Below are 20,425 nucleotides of genomic sequence, written 5' to 3' on the forward strand. Positions count from 1 at the left end.
TTTTTTCTCTTTCTCTTTGTAACAAGGGATCATGTCAGCCCATTAGACCCCTGTTGAAATATGGATGAAGAGATGAGAGAGAGGAGGGCTTACAGTTCCCTTCTCCGCCACATCCTCCTCATCCCCATCTCCTCCCTCTGATCTCTGATATCCTCACTCCCTTCTGTCAGTTCAGAGACGGAGCGTGGTGAGCATGTTGTTTTGTGTACGACTCGGACGAGTACCTGAAATCTAATGTGGTTCAAGTGTTGGTTCTGAATACTGATGTCATAACGCTACTGTGTGATTTGACTACTTTGAGGATTTAGTGTTGTGATACGATTGACATTTTTTGAAACGTTGCCATTAGTCACTGTCGGCAGGTTCGTAGGTTGGTTGCAGAGATTGCATACAGTAGTAGTTGAGGGGTTGCTGGTTCAATCTTCAGTACTAACAGCACCCAATCCTGCCAAAGTGCCCCTGAAGTGCACCTAACCACCTGTACAGTGATGCTCAAAAGCTTTTACATACTTCTTTTTCACATTAAATTATTTTGTAGAGCAACAGAATGTGATAAAATTCAAGGGTGCACACATTTTTGAGCCTGACTAAAGAGTTAACATTAGGTAAGAACTGTGATAAAAATCAGTGGCAAAATTTGCGCCTTTATTTTGAAGGCCAAATAGCCTAATTATGCCTAATTACGGTTATTCTGGTTATTCTTTGTCGATTTGCTGCAAGATAAGTTACTTTGAGGGCACAGATTGTTAAACTGAACTTGTGGTTTTGAAAAGCGAGAGTACAGATTTTTAAACTGTACACATGGATTTACACATTGACCTTTTTTTTTTTGCCACCATGTGGCCCCAAGTGGCCCCGTAAGCTACAAGCTTCCCACAAAGACTTGCTAAAAAGCCAAGCTCACCATGTATGATTGTCTATTACTTTTTTCTCTTTCTCTCTTCCTCTCTCTCTCTCTCTCTCTCTCTCTCTCTGTGCTTTAGCTAGGGGCAGAAGCTCCAGCATAGTAAAAAGGTCAAACAAGTAAAGAGAGAAGAGTGATAAAAGAGGATGAGGTACAGACTGAAAAAGAGGGTGAGAGGAAAGATGAGAGATGAGGAGGAAATGAGAGGAGGATGAAGAAAGACACACATTTTACAAAACTCCCCAGTGCAACACGTGCCACAAAAGCCATTCTTATGCAAGCCTTAATAGCTGCACTTCAAACCACCAGGGTACGGTTTGAACTTTCAGGGCTTGTTCACACAGGGGGCAGAACAGACACATAGCAGCTGCGTAGCATAGCCTGCTTCCCTTCAGCACCCATGTTAATGGGCGGGAGTATATCTGCTTCTGAAATATCACATGCCAAATGAAATTCGGTTCTGCTATTGAATTATCACTAAAATAAATAAGATTAGATGGTAAATATTTGGGGGAGAGTGAGTCACAACTGTAGCTCATTGCCATAACTCGCCATAATGATTCATTTGAAAGACATCAGACAGCAGAGAAAGAGAAGGATCGGTCCTACGCTTGTCCAAAGATTGTCTAATCGCAAGATGGATGGTATAAAGTTAATCATCTGTAGTGGAACAATACAGGGAGCTGTATTTCAGTCAGCATTGTTTCTACACAGACAACATAAAAAAAAATAGATAAGGCTTAGATGTTGTTGCTTCGGCTCTTGGAGCACAAATCCCGCTACATGTCTGTGTCCCGTCTGAACCAGGCCTTAGATTTTCTTTTCACCTCTCTTTCTCTCTCTCTCTCTTTATTCTGGCATTCACCTTTTTCACAGCTAGTTAGTTTTCCTAAGTGGGTCTTTCTGTGATTGCCGGCATTTCGAGTTGATCCGCGAGCTCCTCCAGTGTCGCAGGTGTTCCACTCATGGTGACCAAACAAGTTGAGAACAGAGCAATAGATGAATGAGGTGAGGGGTTGAAAGAGAGAGACGCACTGGGCCCAAATAGAATTATTAATGGGGTGAATAGCAGCAATTTGTGATGCTAATTTGTCCGGCGGAAAAGGTGAGGGCCTCTCTCTCTTTCTATTTGTCGTTTCTCTGAATGCCCATGGTGCTGAAGCAGACCCGGATAAGTGCTTCTGATCTCTCGGCACCCGAGTGGGGCGGACAGCCTGCTCTACTCCTTTGGCATTCACTGGCTGTAAGGAGGTGGGAAGTAGGTGGCCAGATCACAGAGCAGATGGCATTAGCGAATGTGACCAATCAACTTGCTATCGAAACCTAAAGGTGTTTAAATAGTTCTTAAATAGTCAGTAAATAGTTTTTTGTTTCAGGTATCGAGAGTCACCCATGATGGTCAAGCATCATTCATGATGAGCATTAAACCTGTGAGAGATGTTTGTTTGATGTTTGTTTGTTTTTTGTTTTTTTTTGACAAATTGGCTTTTTGGAAGTGCGAGGTTTTCACTGGAGAGTCAGGATAGAATATATTACGGACGGAGAGAGAAAGACAGATGGCTGGAGGGAGGCTGGTGAGGGCTGGTGAGGATGGTCTGTCGTCACATCAGAGTCGCACTAGTCCCAACGGATGTCAGCAACTTAGTCCTGTCACCACCTCTCTCTCTCTCTCTCCCTCTCTTCTCTTCTGTTTCTAATACTCTGTCCCTGTGTCGGATTCAAACTAATGACTTGTGAGAATATGCGCCTCTGCCCACTGATCCACCAAACACTCTAGTCTCTATTTATTTCACCTTTCTCTCTTTCCTTATGCATGTCCTTTTTTTCAAATTTAGTTGCTCACTCCTTCCTTTACCTCCTTCCTTTTTCACCCTTGACTCTCCCCTGCTCTCAATTTATTTTTCTCTCTCACTCTGTCTGTCTCCGTCTTGTTCCTGTTTTTTAGCTTCCTCCTCCTCTCCATCTCTCACTGACTCGTGTCATTCTCTCTCTCTCTCTTCTCTCTCTCTCTCTCTCTCTCTCTCTCTCACTCTCTCTCCCTCTCGCTCCCTCACACACACACACACACAAAGTATTGGCTTATATTTCCCATGGTGTCTGCAATACATTCAGCTTCACTAGCTGCAGCAATGTACTGGAGCAAGGCACCTGCTGTGCTGAGCTGATACGAGGAGAAAAGACGGACACACACATACACACACACACACACACACACACACACACCCCATCAGCTTTCAAATGCTCAAATATGGATGGAGAATATGATCATCCTCTGTCTGTAAACACAGACACTGCACATACCTCAATCCACACATACACAAATACAAACTCATACGTTTGACATTTGCTCACAGAGAAGCGTGGCGGCAGATGCACACACACTACACACAGTCACGTATACGCACACACAGATACACATACTCACACACACACACACACATGCAAACAGACACACAGTTGAGCTGTCTCGGGTGGAGGCAACCCGTCTGCTCCCGTTGCCTTGGTTACGGGCCATAGGCTTGTCTTGAGAAGTGCTCCAGGTCTCCTTCTGCCTTGTCTGTCTGGTTGGCTCTGTCTTTCTGTCTTCTTTCTGTGTGTGTGTGTGTGTGTGTGTGTGTGTGTGTGTGTGTGTGTGCATGAGGGGGATATGGGTTCGTGTGCATGTGTGTATCCTGCAGTAATCCTGGAGTGAGCATAGCACATTATGTGAGAATTTCACAAGCAATAAAGCACTATCATAATCGTCAATTATCATATTTGGTTGCCATTTCTTAGACTCTATAATGATTCCGCTGCCTTATGTTATTGTTTCATAATTGCCCATCTTTTTTCCTCCTTATTACGCACAATGATACATTTTTGCCATTTTCTCCTAAGGACTGGCAATCAAATATTTATACGAGGATATTGAAATTGTCTGGTTGTACTTGATGAGCTAATGGAACACAGAAAAGTCCAAGTCCAAATCCATATTCAGGACTTTTGGAGTTAAGAACACAACTATATACACCTTGGATCTTAGTGAGTTGCAACAGTTGCAGTCATTTAATAAGCTCAAGGTATGCTGCATTTCCTGATGACTCACACAGTCATATGCTTATCAATGGAGCATATGCCTTGACAGGTTTCACAGAAACAGATAAGGAGCCATTTTAATCCTTTCTGCTGGATGCCGAGCGGTGGCAGATTAAACTTGACTGTCTACTCCTCTTTGCTGTGTATCTAAATTGACCACAACTATCAGCCAGTGCATGACTTGCATTGCCGAACATATGCTGACGTCACGTTTAGTGCACATTTAGCCCAGACAGAGTGCTCACAGATGGGTTAAGGAGCAGCCATTGGCAGCGTGGATGCTTAAATTTATCGTTCAGTAATGTACTTGCATGTCCTTGGCTGCTTTAGATGGCATGGCATGTGACGGCCCTCAGGCTGTCTGCAGTATGGCTAGGGCTTTGCATCTTTGAGATTACACCATAGAGTGGATGCATTAATTCAAAGTGAGAGTATTGTTTAGTGTTGGCCCTTGTGGGAATCAAACCCATAACCCCGGCAGTGTTCGTGCCATGCTGTCTACCTAGTGAGATTCACAGGGCCACATCTGTTTTGGGTCACCAAGTTGCTATCCTGTTCCCCGGTGACCCTGTGGATTGGATGCATTTAGAGTGTGAGATTGCTGTTATGTTCTCATGTGCTCTCTCTTCATCCCATCTCATGGCTTTTAGCAACACTACTGAGCGCATTGGTGCATAGTTTTTCCTAGAAATCACGCAATGTAAGCATGCGCACACACACATACAGCATTGCTTTTCAAGTCGATGGCTTTACATTTTGCACTTCATAAGAGACTGTGTGTGTTACTCTGAGGCAGGACATTCTGAGTTGACAATCTATCCTATACACTTTGCACTGAGCCCAAGTTAAGTACGTTACAAGATTTTCTAGGTATAAACCAAGGTCTCTTATAGAATTGTAGGTTTTATTTGCGGTATTGGAAGGCAAATCTGTGGTTCTTGGACATTTGAGACCCGATTCCTTTCCCTGCATGACACACACTTTTTAAAAAGCTGTAATATTTTGAGTAAGGCCTTATCTCAAAGACTGGCAACATTGTTATTGAGCAAAGAGGGATTTTAGTGCGGGTAAAATATGCAAAAATATAATCCCTCAATTTTCAGATCGTGTTTTGAATGGGAGGGGCAGAAAATGTGTACGGGCGCGAGAGAGTATCTTCATAAGCAAAGTTTTTCTGGAGGTGGCAAAGTGAAAGTTACATTTGCTGAGACAAGCACAGTAGCACTTACAGAACATATACTGCAGTTTGCTCGAGGCTTTTAAGATGGTAGTTTACTCCTTATTGTAGCTGCTGCACTGTGTGTGTACGCTCCTTTGGCTTGGAGAGCAGCCGGCCCGCTGGTATGCAGAGGGAAGGAATATTATGAACTCCCTGGCATCGCCTCGTGCCTTCACTAACTGAAGTTTAGCGGTGGGTATTGTTCTTGTGTTTGCATACGCACGAGTGTGGGCGTGCGTTTTTTAGTCGGACCACATTTTTCTTGTTTGTCCGCAACTCCGCAGCTGAACAATTGCGCAGTAGTAGCTGCATAATTACACTCGGTGAAAAGGTGAAATCCTGTGTATTTGAGAGATGAAGAGAAGGCAAAGAGATGAGGCGCAAGGAGAAGTCAGCAGGCAGTTGGTCTCGCACAGATAAGACAGAGGCGCAGAGGGCAGCCAGAGAAATCAAGCAGTGCGGACAGACAGACGAGCGGAAAGGAGGCCAGCCGGCCAGAGGGTCAGACAGATAGGAGAGCGGCCTGCCAGCCACCCAGACAGACACACAGATAGACTCATCGCTGAATTCCACAAGGGACCAGGGAATAATGTACAACTGGAGTGGGAGAGAAGTGTGGGGGGGGGGGGGGGGAAAGAGAGAGAGAGAGGGATGGGAGCAGGGTGAGTTATGAGGGGAGATCCCTGGCAGCCTGCCTACCGCTTCATTATGGGGAGGGAGAGAGAGAGAGAGAGAGAGAGAGAGAGAGAGAGATGGAGAGAAGCAAGGGCATAATACAGAGTCAAAACAAAAGTGCGACTGTCTGATGCCAAGGACAGTGGGCAGACACACTCGGTATCGGCTTAAACACTGGTTTGACCTGGCCATCGCTCAGGCTCACTGACAGATCCTTCCTCCAGCAGCTGGGACCCTCTTCCTCCTGTCACACACAGCCGCTGACATACTGACACAAGCCAAAACTATATGGATTTTTTCAAGACAGTGACTCTGAAAATCCATCCGACTAGATGGGACAGCGGGTGTCACAAAAATGGCTGTGGTGGAAAGTGGATGTGTGTGTATGACTGCGTGTGTCTGTCTGTCTGTTGATGCGTGTGTTGTGTTTAGGGGAGGAGGGTTCCAAGAGTGTGTTTGTGTTTGTGTGTGTGTGTGTGTGTGTGTGTGTGTGTGTGTGAGACCTTTCATGCTGTGCTCTCATTGGGAGAGGGGACATGTACAGCCTTCTATGCTACAGTCAGAGGCGGAGTGTCATTTTGCTTCACTCTGAATGAAACTGATCCTGAGGGGGTTCACACACACACACACACACACACACACAACGCACATGCACAAACACACACACACACACACATACACACGTAGGGGAGCTCTGTCGAAACAGCTCATTGTAAATTACAGAGATCTCATTCAGTCGTGAGTCATCGTGTTCTTAACACACACACACACACACACACACACACAAAAACACCCCCCCACACACACAAACACACACAGCTGTTGATTTGGTGCAGCCATTTAGCAGAGTCACATTCCTATATTTTCCAGGGATTATATAATGCCGTGTTCTCTTCCAACAGTGCAGTGGATGTGGACACATGCCTGTGTGCACACAAACACACATACACGCACACACACACACACGCACACACGTACACACACACACACACACACACACACTACCTTCACTATTTTACAGGAGAGAAAAGAAGCATACAGAAATAGAATTTGCTTTAATTATTTACATGAATAGGAAGCTGAATTATTATCATGCAGCTAAAGTTGCTGAGTGTTAGTGGAGCAGCCGTCACTTCACATGACAGGAGAGAGAATTGCAATTGAAGCAGAGATTGAAAGAAAGGAAATATAATTAATGGAAAGAGATTTATTTGAAGAAGTAATCTTCTGAGTTCCTCATTGTTGTTTTATATTTTGTTGACTCGTTTTTTATTTTGGCGACATGTTTAGGGCTGAGCATTGCTGTGGTGTTTTTGCACTGCACTTCCCAGAGTTGTTTCCAGTACTGTGACGTCTTGGAATTTGGAATTTCTGTTGATGAAGTTTGAGTTTCTGTTCTGTAGTTTCTGAGTTTATGACTCTCTTCTTTGTCTGTTCAGCTATGGTGGCAAGTACCGCTCATGGTAGCTATCCAGTTCTTCTATTTATTCCAAACAAACAGCTGTTCTATACTGCTAGAAACATAAAACGCATCAGTGCAAAAGCTTTCATGAACTGGGTATAGGTTGAATCGCTATTGCGTTACATCACTCGGTGACAAAGAGTAGCAAAACGGAAATATATTTACATATTAAAATGTCACAGATTTCGTTTTTTATAGAAAAAGCAGTTCCTCAACTGTATTTTATGCTGATAATTTGATATAGCGGGTACTGCAACGTGTACTTTGCTTCCCTGACGACCAGCTGCCACTGCAAACATACACAGTACAACTGTCAAACCCTTACTAGAAACTCCCACAACACAGCCAATGTGCTCCCATCAGAGTAACCACTACTACCAACTTGTTTACCATTACTTTCTCCATTTTCGCTCTGGTTGTTGGTTGGTTGTAAGCTGTGAGCTGTGAGCTGTGAGCTGTGAGCTGCTCACGTAGCGTGAAGCCTCATCTTCATTGTGATTAGTTGGACCACAGAAAATTGCTCCATGTCATGTTGGCTCCTCTAAAAAGTTGAATATTTAACTTCAGAAAGTGCTCCGCTCTGCCTAAAAAGCAGCCAGGTGCAGTGCTTTTCCAAAGTGGCCACTTTCCCACCTCGCGGCCGCTCCCTGTTTACTAGGCGCTGGCAGCTTGAAAAAACAGGATTATTGCAAAGTTGCTGGGATATTTTCTACCTGTTGTTGCGGTTTCTAACACTTACTATCTAGACAGATGTCCATTTCCACAAATCAGAATTATTTCCTGTTGAGTTTGGGAAACTATTTCCCATGTGTCCCATGAACAGCATCATCTACAGTTAATGCTTAAAAAGTAAAAATTAAGCAACAAACGGCAATACACAGTAGCTACTCTGTACTCTGTGCAACCTGCATACTTAAACACTTAACATATGATTTTAATGACAATATTTGCCACAGGCATCTGTGCCAAATTGATCATGATATGGCAGAATAACATGGCAGCCTTTACAACAGACAGAAAAGATTCACATATTGTGTGCAGTTAAAATGTTGCTTAGTTACTCATGCCTCTACAAAAAGGATGATTTGGATATTTTATATCCATAATAAAATATATATTTCCCATTGCTGTCATAGAAAAGACTGGATAGATGTATATACACATGGTACTAGACACACACACTCACATACACAAACGCACACGCACAGTCAGACAGACTTATTGTGTGCCAACTCCTGATGTGTGTTTTTTCCGCTTGCCTTAGCCCATAAGCTTACATATTTAAGTAGTCACCACATTATGGTAATGCTCAGTCTTAAGACTCCTACTGCGAAATGTGTACACGCCGCAGCCGGCAGGGAATACAGCATTTTCATAGGCAGGGCGACAAAATAAAATAGAAATGCACTCAGCTAATAAATTGGTTTCACACATGCACCAGGGCTCTCCATTTTTACGTTTCCGTCTGGGATGCGGTGATTAGAATAATTTGTTTTTTGTGTAGACATTTGCTCACTGAAGGGGGGAAGAAATAAGGTCAAATTGGGGCTCCTTAACTCTACCTTTTTCTCTAGTGGAGAGCAACACAGAGGCAGAAAGAGAGACAGGGAGAGACGAAGAGAGAATCAGAGACAAAGAGAGGATTCTAAAGTGTTTTGCTAAAAAGTGAGACAGAGAGCTTGATAAAGCTGGATAGGCCCCAAATAGAAGAAGGATAAAAGAGGAGGGCAAGTGTCTGACAAAATGCGTATTGACACAGAAGGACAGGCATAGAAATAGGTAGAGACGTGTGGAAAAGAAGAGAGGGAAGATGAGAAGAGAGTGAAGACAGAGAGAGGGGACACTGTCCACAGCCTAAGGAGATTAGATGTAGACTTAGAGAGAGAGGAGCAATGAGAGAGGGAGGGAAGATGTCATGCCAGAGAGGGGGAGAGAGAGAGAGAGAGAGAGAGAGAGAGAGAGAGAGAGAGAGAGAGAGAGAGAGAGAGAGAGAGAGAGAGAGAGAGAGGGAGCAAACAACAGTTAAAGGAATAAACAGAGTCCTCAGAGTCAGAAAGATGTGAGTTGAATCTCCTTGGTCCTTGGTGTGTGTGTGTGTGTGTGTGTGTGTGTGTGTGTGTGAGTGAGTGAGAGTTTGTGTTGCTCTGAATAAAGAATCATAAGGTTTCTTCACTGCTGAAACTAGCCTGTGTGTGTGAGGAGATATCATTACCATATGGTAACTATTAGGGATTATTTTTGTATCCACCACGCACGCACGCACACACACACACACACGCACACACGCACACACACACACACTGTACAAACACACACATACACACATACACCTAAATGCATGTGCATCCATGGAAATTCCCCAATGCCATAACTTCTAACCCTAATCTTAATCCTCACTAATACATGTCCAACCCTAAACCTTCTCTAACCTAACAGCCCTGTCCTAACCCTAACCTTAAAGGTGCTGTGTAGCACTTTAACATCAATAAATCATTCCTGCATTAATTCTGAGAGGAGCGACCGCAGGACCGAGGTTCTGCCTGGTCTTCCCCCAGGCTCTGTCACTCTCCTCCTTCATTCTTTTTGCCTCCTCCGTCCATGCCTTCTTTTTTGCATTTTATTGAAGAGGGTACAGCTGTTGGGAGTGGTGTTTCTTTTCAATGGTTCCACCATCTGCCATTTTGAGCAGCTTCATGTTGTTCATTCAGAGTGAGGCAGTCCTCATCCTGTTTTGGTTGAGGAACATAGAAACACATAGAGAGCAACAGATAGAATAAACCAATTATCTCTGCGATGGTCTCATTTTTCTACAGCCATCAAAAATAATTAGAGAATGATATGTTGAGGTACACTACCAGTCAAAAGTTTGGACACACCACATGTTTCTTTATTTTTACTATTTTCCACATTTTAGCATAATAGGAAAGACATTAACACTATGAAATAACACAAATGGAATTATGCAGTGACCAAAAAAGTGTCAAAATCAAATCAAAACTATCTTATATTTTAGATTCTTTAAACTAGCCGCCCTTTGCCTTGATGGAAAGGCAAAGGCTTTGGAAAGAAATTCATACATATGTATCAACTTCACTATTTATATTTGTCTACGGAACAAATTTCAAGCATTTAAGCAGAAGCCTTTAGTTCAAAATGGCTTTAAGATAATGAAAAACATAGTACATTCAGAGATGGGCAGTATTTCTGTTACTTGTATTTGAAATACGTATTTCAATTACTTTTGAGTATTTTGTCATTTGTATTTGACAGGGCTGAAAAAATTAAAATGTAATTTGTAACAAGATACTTTAGAGTGGAGTAATTTTGTATTTTCAAAATACTCAAAATACTTTCTCCATGATTCATAAACATAAAAAAAAATTCATGTAAATACATCTTAAAATGAAGAACAATACACTTAGACACACTCACACACAGTGATTTTGTAAGCCCACACTACTCACAGTATTTCCGTAATCAAGTTCATCTTCTGTGAAGTTCCCCCCCCCCCCAAGCAAGCCAGCACGTTTCCTGCCTCAACCAGTGCAGTGGACTGTCCGTCAAGGTTCAATTTTATCTGAACTGCAATAACTATATAAAATATATCTTACTTTTTAGAATGTACACATGTTGAACGCCATACGTAAAGGCTAAAGATAAAAACAATCGATACATGTACAAGACATACTATTTTCAGTATTTTTTTGTTGTTGTTTTTACAGTTTTGCTTAGATACAGTACCTTGTTATACAGAGGGCACAGATGTGCTGTGGTTTCTGAGTATTCTCTCTACAGTTTGATTTGTGCGTATCCTACCCACAGGTTTTATACTGTGCATGTTTGATTGTTAAATGACAGAAGATGAATTAAAAAATGAAGCAGGCAGTTGGCAAAAAAGCTCTGTTGAAGCATTTAATCCAAGTATTCGGTCACAGCTTCTTGTTATTTCTAGTGATTTCTTCATTTCAAGTCCAAGAAGAAAGGTTGAACAGTAAAGTGAAATCTGTCTGGCATTTTGGGGATATACTGTGTGAAAATGGTGTGAGTGTTCTCGTGTGCACGCGTGGATATGTGTGCAAGTGTGTTTATGCCTGGGTAAAATATGTACATACACAGTACAGGCATATGCATATACAGTAGCATTCTACTTCCTGTTCTTCCTTCCTGTATGGTTCAAACTCTCACCAGAGCCTTGTGTACATTATAAAAATCTGAATGTTCTGCCATTTTGTACAAATTCTGAATGCCCAATGTTACAAATGTATTTTCCTGTATTTTGAAAATACAAAATACATGTATTTTATCTTGATACATTTTCTGGCTCCAGTATTTTGTATTTTTTTTTGATACATTTATTTGAGGGGTATTTTGGATTTTGTTACAAGATACATTTTGATGTATCTTTGCCCATCTCTGAGTACATTCAATCAGGTGTGTCCAAGCTTCTGACTGGTAGTGTAAGTATGTAGCTTTAAATGAACAGTCAAGTTAAATGATGAAGCTCCAGAGCAGCGCCCCTCCCCTCCCTCCTCCCCAGAGCGTCCTTGGTGTCAGACCCAGTTAGCGCCCTCCCACCATGATTAAAGAGTGACACGGCCAGCCATCCGCTAGCGCCGTGGGATCAGCTGGGCGTGAGTCAGCCGGCTGCCGCTGCCTCTCCCCGGGGTGGGGGGGGGGAGAGGTTAGGGTTCGCCGTGACAAAGAGATTGAACGCAAATCAGCGCTGAGTCACTTGACGTGTCATCGCAGACGCTGCTGCTGCTACCGTCCGCTTTGACGGGTTGAGGGGAAGGAGTTCGAGATTGTGTACGTGTGGCTGAGGTTGTGTGTGTGTGTTCTCGACTGAGCCCCTTCTGGAAAGACTTTTAATCTGAAGACTTAAGGCTCTGAGCTTGGAAGAGTTAAAGTTCTGAGCCTTGAGATCCATGGAAACACCAGAAGAAGCACTGTGCACCAACATAGATTCTGCTCATTGTCTCATTGTCTTGTGTTTATAGCTAAGTCCCAAACAAGTCTCCTTCTATGCCTCTCTATGTATTTTCTTTCCCTCCCTCCCTCGCTCTCTCTCTCTCTCTCTCTCTCTCTCTCTCTGTCCCTGCCTCGCTCTTTCTTTCTCTGTGAGTGCGTACTGTGCCTGTGTTCTTGGCTCTGGCTTTGCTAGCTTAGAACCCCGGGGCAGGTTTTTTAGGTGCGCTATGGGACTGCTGCACACACATACACACACTCACAAACACACGCATGCACACACACACATTCGTACACACACGCTGAATACACAGGCCTGATTGATTTTGCATTGCCTGTCGACGTATAATGTGTCCCAAAGTGTTTGCGCTTGTTTTTGCTGGGAGGGCCAAATTGGCCATCGTTTGCTCTGTCACACCTGGGGATGAATGAAAGGCAGAGAGTAAAGAGAGATAGAAGGAAAAAGGGAGAGAGGCAACAGCTAGGCAAATTGAAAAGAGAGAACACTATAGCCAAAAGGGAAGGGGGCGGTGGTGAGAGAGCGCATATTTCTTTCTACCCATCTTTCGCCTGATATTACTTCTCACTCTTTCACTGCGTTAACCCCGGAGAGCAGTGCTAAAGCGATAGCACAGGCAGAGGAGAGGAGATAGGGGGATGGAGAGAACAGTGTGTGTGTGTGTGTGTGTGTGTGTGCGTGTGTGTGTGTGTGCAAGAGAGAGACACATAATGAAAAATGGAATAACAGAGATGTTTCCAACCTCAGAATCTCGAGATAAAAAGGGATTGTGTTTGTGTGTGTGTGTGTGTGTGTGTGAGAGAGAGAGAGAAAGAGAAAGAGAGAGAATGTGTGTGGCCTTCTGTACACTTGCGAATTACATCTGTGTGGGATGTGAGGCATTATGGGGAAAAGTGTGTCTATGTGTGTGTATGAGTGTTTTGCATGAATGAAGAACTCTTGTGCAGTATGCTACACACACATCATCGCACACACACACACAAACACTTCCCACATCAAGCCACCAGGGTTCCCACGTATAAAGTTCGCTGCATGGTGTAAAGTTCAAAAGGACCAAAAAAATATAAGCTCATTGTGTGAAGAGGGGAAAAAAAATAAAACAGCAAAGAACGGTTAAGACTTTTCTCCACTGGCTCAGAAAGAGAATAGGAGACAGAAGTCAAAGAACATAAAGATTATGCTGGAAGCTTAACATTTGAGAGAGGTAAAGAGCTGTAACAGTTTTTAAGCCTCGGCATGACAATGACTACACCCACACACCCACACACACACACACACACACACACACACGCAGACACATCCCCCCTACAGTCACATACACAATATACATTTTGCATGTGAATCAGCAGTTGCAATTGTATTAGCATGTGTGCATAGTGCCAAAATGACTGTCTGTGGGACTGTCTGTGCGGCTGTAGATGTTCTAGAGGTGTAAACAAGGGCTTCTGGATGGTGCAGCGCTGCACAGTCTGCATGGTGACAAGGTGGCTCCCTGTGTGTGCATCGCAGAAAGAGCTGAGAGGAGTAGAGGGAGGAAAACACAGAGGGAGAGCGGGGGCCAATAGCATGCTGCGCTTGCGAACAACAAGCCCATGGATGAACAGCTCAAGCAAAATTCCTCATTATATTTTTCACTCCCTATGATTTGTTAACGACTGGATTTCGATGTTTATCTGAACACATATTTGTCTTGTGTTTGAGAGGATGAAAATGACAAATAGTATTAGTCTAACCTAGCCCTTGTTTGAAGTTGATGAATCTTGTTATAATGTCAAATGAAGATCATGTGTCCCGTGCCTGCATGGGCAGACTGGGGCATGTACGGGTCCCGGTCCTTTTCATGACTCATGACCTGTGTCACATGTCATCGCCTCTCCTGCTGCATGGCGTCTTCCCTGGCAAACAAAAAAGGGTTGTTGGCAAATGTTTATCTATTTTTCATCCTCATTTTCCTTGATGCAATGCACACTGGCAGAGTGGCAGCTGCGGAGCCTCTTAGCTCTCGTGACGTGTTGTATGCACGCTGAGAGTGAGTCAGTCGCACATGCAAAGACCACCATGTGTGATGTGAATCTGCCTGTCTTGTTCATACTTTGGGGAATAATCTCATTTCTTAAACATTTGTATACATGTTTTGCTTCATTCTATGAGTTTTAAGCTTAAGATAGGAGACTAAACCTTCATTTTTGAAAATACTATTGATTGTATGATCAAATGTTTCTATTTCCAGTCTTAAAATTGTGATTAATCTCAGTTGTATTTCATGATGAGTTCTACTTTTGTGAGAGCAATCTTTTTTCAGAGAGTCACATTTGTCAAAATGTGAAAATCTCATTTTGGAACCAAACTCTGTGGCTGCGCTGTGAGAAGACTGTCCTCATGATGGAAAATCGACCCCGTCAAATGTGACCATCTAATAATTCTCTAATCCATATTTAAAGAGTTGCATTCCAAATTGAGATTTCCACCACTTGAAGTGATATCTAATCTTTTACAAAATCATTTAAACCCAAAAAAAAATGTATTTTAGGTAAATTAAGTCATCAATTGACAAAAAAGATGATTTTACAGACTGGATCCTCAATCATTTAGGGATATTGAATGATGACCTTCAGATAATGTGTTTTAAAATGGATATAACGTGTTTTGGAAATGAACTCTTCATCTGCAGCTTTATTGGAAACAAATATGAGTATGTCTGTTTTCTGTATTTCTCCTCAACCGCTACGCTCCTTAACTCCAGTCCTGTTAATACGTGGTTCGAGAGGATCAGCATCATGGTGATCCTGCTCAACTGTGTGACGCTGGGCATGTACCAGCCGTGTGAGAACATCGACTGCACCTCTGACCGCTGCCAGATACTGCAGGTACTGTACACCCTCACTCTGTGTGAGTGTGTGTGTGTGTGTGTGTGGGCGGGATACTGCGTCAACACGATGATGAACTTAGTCATGTACAATGGGGCCTCATCAATTCAGTTCAATTCAATTCAAAGACTCCTTATTTGCATGATAGTCAAAACAATACAGAGACAAGATTAACAAGATTAGACGACAATATTATGCTACTCATTTAGATACGGCAAAAAATATTAATAGAATTGTGAGTTGTGAATGAAACTGGGATATTGGACATGAACTCTTCGCCACTGAGCAACTCGTCACCACTGTTACTGTCACTGTCCCTCAGGCTATGCTACAGTATGCTGACACAGACTGTGCAGCACTTCCCTCCCGGAGGATTTGTATTTTCTCCTGCTCTCTTACCAGGGAGAAATTGGCACTTTTTGGAACTTGTGATCAATCCTGTAACTAGTGACGATCATTGTCTGCTCATTATCTTTGACGATAGGGGTTAATAACACTACAATGTATATTCTTATATTAGAGACGTTGTCATGTATTCTGTGTTTTGATTCTGTGGCAGTATTACAAATAATACTTTCTATTGTTTTGTGATCTCATTGATTGTGTTTGTAAGCAGTGCTGGTCTGAGACGGGTATGTGTTGCTGGCTGGTTGATTTATAATTATCGGCACCAACTGACTGAGGGCTCAGTGTGCAGCTATGGGATTATAATTCCTTTTAAATAAATTTGGCAGGCTCATTTTCAGGTGTGACAAGAATGAAAATCAGCCTAATTCTGCCCCACATGCATTTGCTGGTGTTTTTGCAAAATTCTGCATGTGGGGTTTCTGTTGGATGTTTGTCCCATATGTTGTAGCTCTGTTGACTGACTGGACCCCCGTGCATCACTTCTATACAGCACATGAGGCTGGAATACACTATCAGATAATCCCCCACAGCCCAAATTGTAATAGGTTTATTCATTTCATGAGATTTTCTTTTTTTTTTTGCACAGAGAGCTCATTTACTGCCATGCTATAACTACTTGACGCTGTCATGATATGGCACAGAGAGGTATAGGGTATGATGTGCTCACCAAGTGTTTTCTCTCATTCTTTCCTCTCCCTTCTCTCCCTTCCTCCCTCATCATCTCTGTTCCTCTTCTAACTCCCCCCACTCCCCCTCTCCCCTCGTCCTACATCCCCTATTCTCTCTCTCTTTCTCTCTAACAAGCATATTGTTTCCCCAGGTAGTGTGAGGGGTCCTGTTCTGGTGGTTGCTAATGGTAACAGGAGGGATTTTGCTGACAGGGCTTAGAGAGTTAGAGAGTGGCCCTCAGCAGCACTAGCATGCTTCCCTGGCCTTCTGTGAAAATATCCCAGCCTCGCTTCAGAAACACACACAGTAACAGACACACATGTATGCCTAGCTACAGAATGCATACACATAGCATAGAGTATACACCTATGCATACACACGTGTACATGCACACAAAACACACACTCGCTGTTATAGTCATCCCATCCCACACAACCAGCGTGTTTGTTATTGCACTTGAAATGGACTGGATGGGACTTGCTTCATAACAAAATTTCATAAGACCTATCAGATGTCACCTGTTCACCCTTTTTAATATACTGTAACTGCTAATGTGCTAATAACACACAGACATATTAAAAGAATGATTGTGCCAGGTATTCTGAATCGTTTGCCTGTTGCATGTGTTTGTGTGTGTCTCTCTCTGTGTGTGTGTGTGTGTGTGTGTGTGTGTGTGTGTGTGAGAGAGAGAGAGAGAGAGAGATAGACTAGAGAGTGCTTCACATTACTATATGAAATGAACCTTTGTCCTCATGATGCCTTTATACATTAATACATCTTGTCAGGCACTCATTCCATTTGCCAAGCGCTCCGCGGTTACATACACACACACACACACACACACACACCTTTTTAAATGGTCCACAACCACAATCCGGATGACCTACTTACCAAGTCCTCTCTGCATGCCAAATACGCACAATGACAGCATATGAAGTAGCTATCCGTACCGGCTCCTACTTCAAATCATGAAACGGCCCATCGCTAGACAGCCTCAACCTCTTTACAAATCACGTTGACGATGGAACCTGATAGGCTGATTGAAGAGGAAGCCGGTGATAGTGACAAGTGACTATGATGAATCCATTTCCCTTTCACTCAGAGCAGAGTGCGACAGGGATTCGACTGATGCAGCCAACGTCGGATTACATGCGTACCGCGCCGGCTGCATTATTTATCAAAACATCGTTTAAACAGCATGTGAGACTGATCTTCTCATCTTCCCCATTGCATGCCGCCAGCTCTTGTACGCTGGCTGTGTTTGGGCTGATGCTTGTGTGTGTGTGTGTGAGCGGGGGGCGGAACACACATGCCAGCTTCAAACGCATTACAAGGTGCAGGAATGCTCACAGATATACTCACAAACACAGTCATGCTCACAGGTGCACAAAGAACACAGATAAACGGAATTGTATTTGTTCAAGCACAAGCTCTCTCTCATGCACACAGACATATACACACGCATGCTCGTGCACACACGTGCACACTTGTGTGTACACACCCACAAGTGCACAGATATGTACCAACTTACCCCTTCCTCTGCTTTCAGAGATCTTGCTCCCTATAAATAAGAAATGGCACAGACATTGTCCACACTCACAGCATGAATGAATAAATTACATACATGCCTTTTTTGTGTATTGGGTGACATTTTGGGCTAAGTGTAGTGCTGGTCTTCATTTGCTTTTATGTGGCTCAAAGAGGACCCCAGCTTGTGCCTCATAACGATCAAAAAGTCCCATGTTTTTCAAAAGGTTGGGGGAAAAAAAGTTGAATTCTTATGGCAAATGAGAGAAAGAAAGGGATGGATACAGGTGGAGAAAGACACGTGCATGCAGCCATGCACACACATACACACACACATATATGCACAAACACACAGAGCTTACACAGACAGCTTCCTCTACATATTGAAATGTAATCTCAACTGAGTGCAGAGCAGCCAGTGGAATAGCAAAAACTGAGATTCCACTCCAGTTGTATACATCACATTGTCTTTTTTCTTACAGTAAAAGTGTAGATGAGTAGGGGAAAGACAGAAAGGAGGAGGAAGGAGGGAAAAGGAAAAAATATGATAAAATGTGGGGAATTACTACTGGCACTGTATTTATATCTGTCTAGAAATATTTAATAAAAAAACAGTATAGATGAATAGAAAGATAAAGCACAAACCAGCCTTTATGCTAAACCCAACCGCTCTACAGAATGGAGTCTCTGAATAATGACATTGACACTTCTCCTCCCTCCTCCTGTTGCTAGCCCCAGCTCTCTTTGTCTAGCCTGTCTCTTGACTCCAGCTATTTCTGACTCAGAAAAAGATCCTGTTCTAGCACTCTGGAACATGAATAAATCTACAAATTTGTGAAGACTGGTTTAGCAAAGCAATGCAATGCAATGTAGCCTATAGCTACAAACACCATTTTGCAGTTGTTCATCAATGCTGAGTGAAAAAAAACTCTGGCTCTCTCTCGCTATCCAAGTGTATCACCAGTGTTTTGTAGCCTGCTGTGGGTTAGGCTGGAGTCTCTAGATTATCATTTTACCCACACAATAACCTGAAAATAAGCAATAACCTGAAAACACAAAAAATTGCTTTCCCAGTGTAATATTTCTATTGGTGTGTGCCATTTGATCTGTCTAGCACACAAACTCTATAGTATGCCTACTTGAGCAGTCTGGGACAGCAATCAATTGCAGTCATTTTATCCTTGTAAATACTATAGGTTTCAATATTTTACCTTATTCATATTTTTCTGTGAGTTGCTTATTAGATGGACTCATACTCTGAGTTACCTTTACTTGTCAGTTGAACAATTTATTTGCATAACCTTTCCTATAATTTGTTGTTACCCTGCGACGGTAACCACTTTAAGTTGGAGCTTGCTAACTTATCTCTAGCTTCTCTAGTCTGCTAACATCACTGTTTGGGCAGCAAAAATCATGAAGTTGTTATATTTTTTCCCCACAGCGCAGTCGAGGGCATCACGAGCCAAATTCAGGTCAGGCAGTCAGTCAGTCAGTCAGTCAGTCAGGTAACGCTTAGTGAGATGATGCGCTTCATTAGATAGCCTATAGAGGGCATCTTTGACTGTGAGATGCAGTGTTTCCCATACAGAGGCACAAAATCCAAAGTTACTCAGAAAAGAAGAAATGGATCTAAATCGATCTCTAATGCCTGATGTGCACATCACATCATGTCTGTAATTAGGAGATGTACAGACAGCAGACCAGCAGCATTGAACTCAATCCACAGTCTCCTGGTGTGAAAACAAAAGTGAAACTTAACATTCCACAGTCAGTAATGGGATTTGCAGACAGTAACTCCTCTTTGCTGCCCTACAAACTTTAACGTTACCTTGCGTTACCTTAGCCTAGGTAATTTAACCGTATGGCAGTGCTTCAGTGCATAGAATTGAACACGCGCGCTGTGGGTCTGTACAGGATCTGTGCTTGTTTCCCACGGCGCAGCCACGGGCATCACGCGCCAAATTCAGGTCGGCAGTCAGTCAGTCAGTCAGTCAGGTAATGCTTATTGAGATGTCGCTTCGTGAGATGGCCTCTTGACAGAGGAAAGAAATCTAGGCTATATCAAGTGACGACGTAACGTGCGTTCCGGTTCTGAAAAAATATACAGAGCAGTACCGGTGGTTGTACCTGTTTTAGGAGCTTGAACTACTGGCTCGGTTCGTTTTAAGACAGAAGTTTTCCGGCTGGGCGGTGTTTGGACCTTCAGGCCAATCACAGTGCTTAAAAATGGAAAACTCCACTCAACCGGGATGCTGGGCGACTTTAAATAAACGCACAGTCAAGTGACAAGCACAGTTTATGTCAGATGTCGAGGAAGAAGAAACTAGACATTATTCCCTATTTTCAACCCAATGTGAGTGATAAAACAATTTGTTCAAGTGAATTTAATTGTTTATATGAAGTAGCACCGTTATGAGCGAAGCTAGGCTGCTGTATTTCTGCCTCTCCACCATGTTGACATTTCCAAACAGCTAAATGGACAGAAATCTATCATTCTGTCCGTTTTCCGATGGTGGAATTCACGCGCCATGGGCCTGTATAGGATCTGTAGCTACTTGTTCTCTTGTAGGCTCTAAGCTATGACGTTAGCCCACAATTTCTTGTAACATTACAGTACTGTAAGCTTATAATAAAT

General features: G+C 43.0%; 1 protein-coding gene across 1 annotated transcript in view; it reads left to right on the forward strand.

The window, feature by feature from the left end:
- The window catches only part of LOC139922484 (voltage-dependent T-type calcium channel subunit alpha-1I), a 136,387-nt gene that overhangs the window by 27,233 nt on the left and 88,729 nt on the right, over positions 1–20,425 (forward strand). The window contains exon 2 of the mRNA XM_071913013.2: positions 15,075–15,186. Coding sequence (XP_071769114.1) covers positions 15,075–15,186 — 112 coding nt within the window. The remainder of the gene's footprint in view (positions 1–15,074; positions 15,187–20,425) is intronic.

The sequence above is a fragment of the Centroberyx gerrardi genome, chromosome 7 (assembly GCF_048128805.1).
Source record: "Centroberyx gerrardi isolate f3 chromosome 7, fCenGer3.hap1.cur.20231027, whole genome shotgun sequence".
NCBI classification, from domain to species: domain Eukaryota; kingdom Metazoa; phylum Chordata; class Actinopteri; order Beryciformes; family Berycidae; genus Centroberyx; species Centroberyx gerrardi.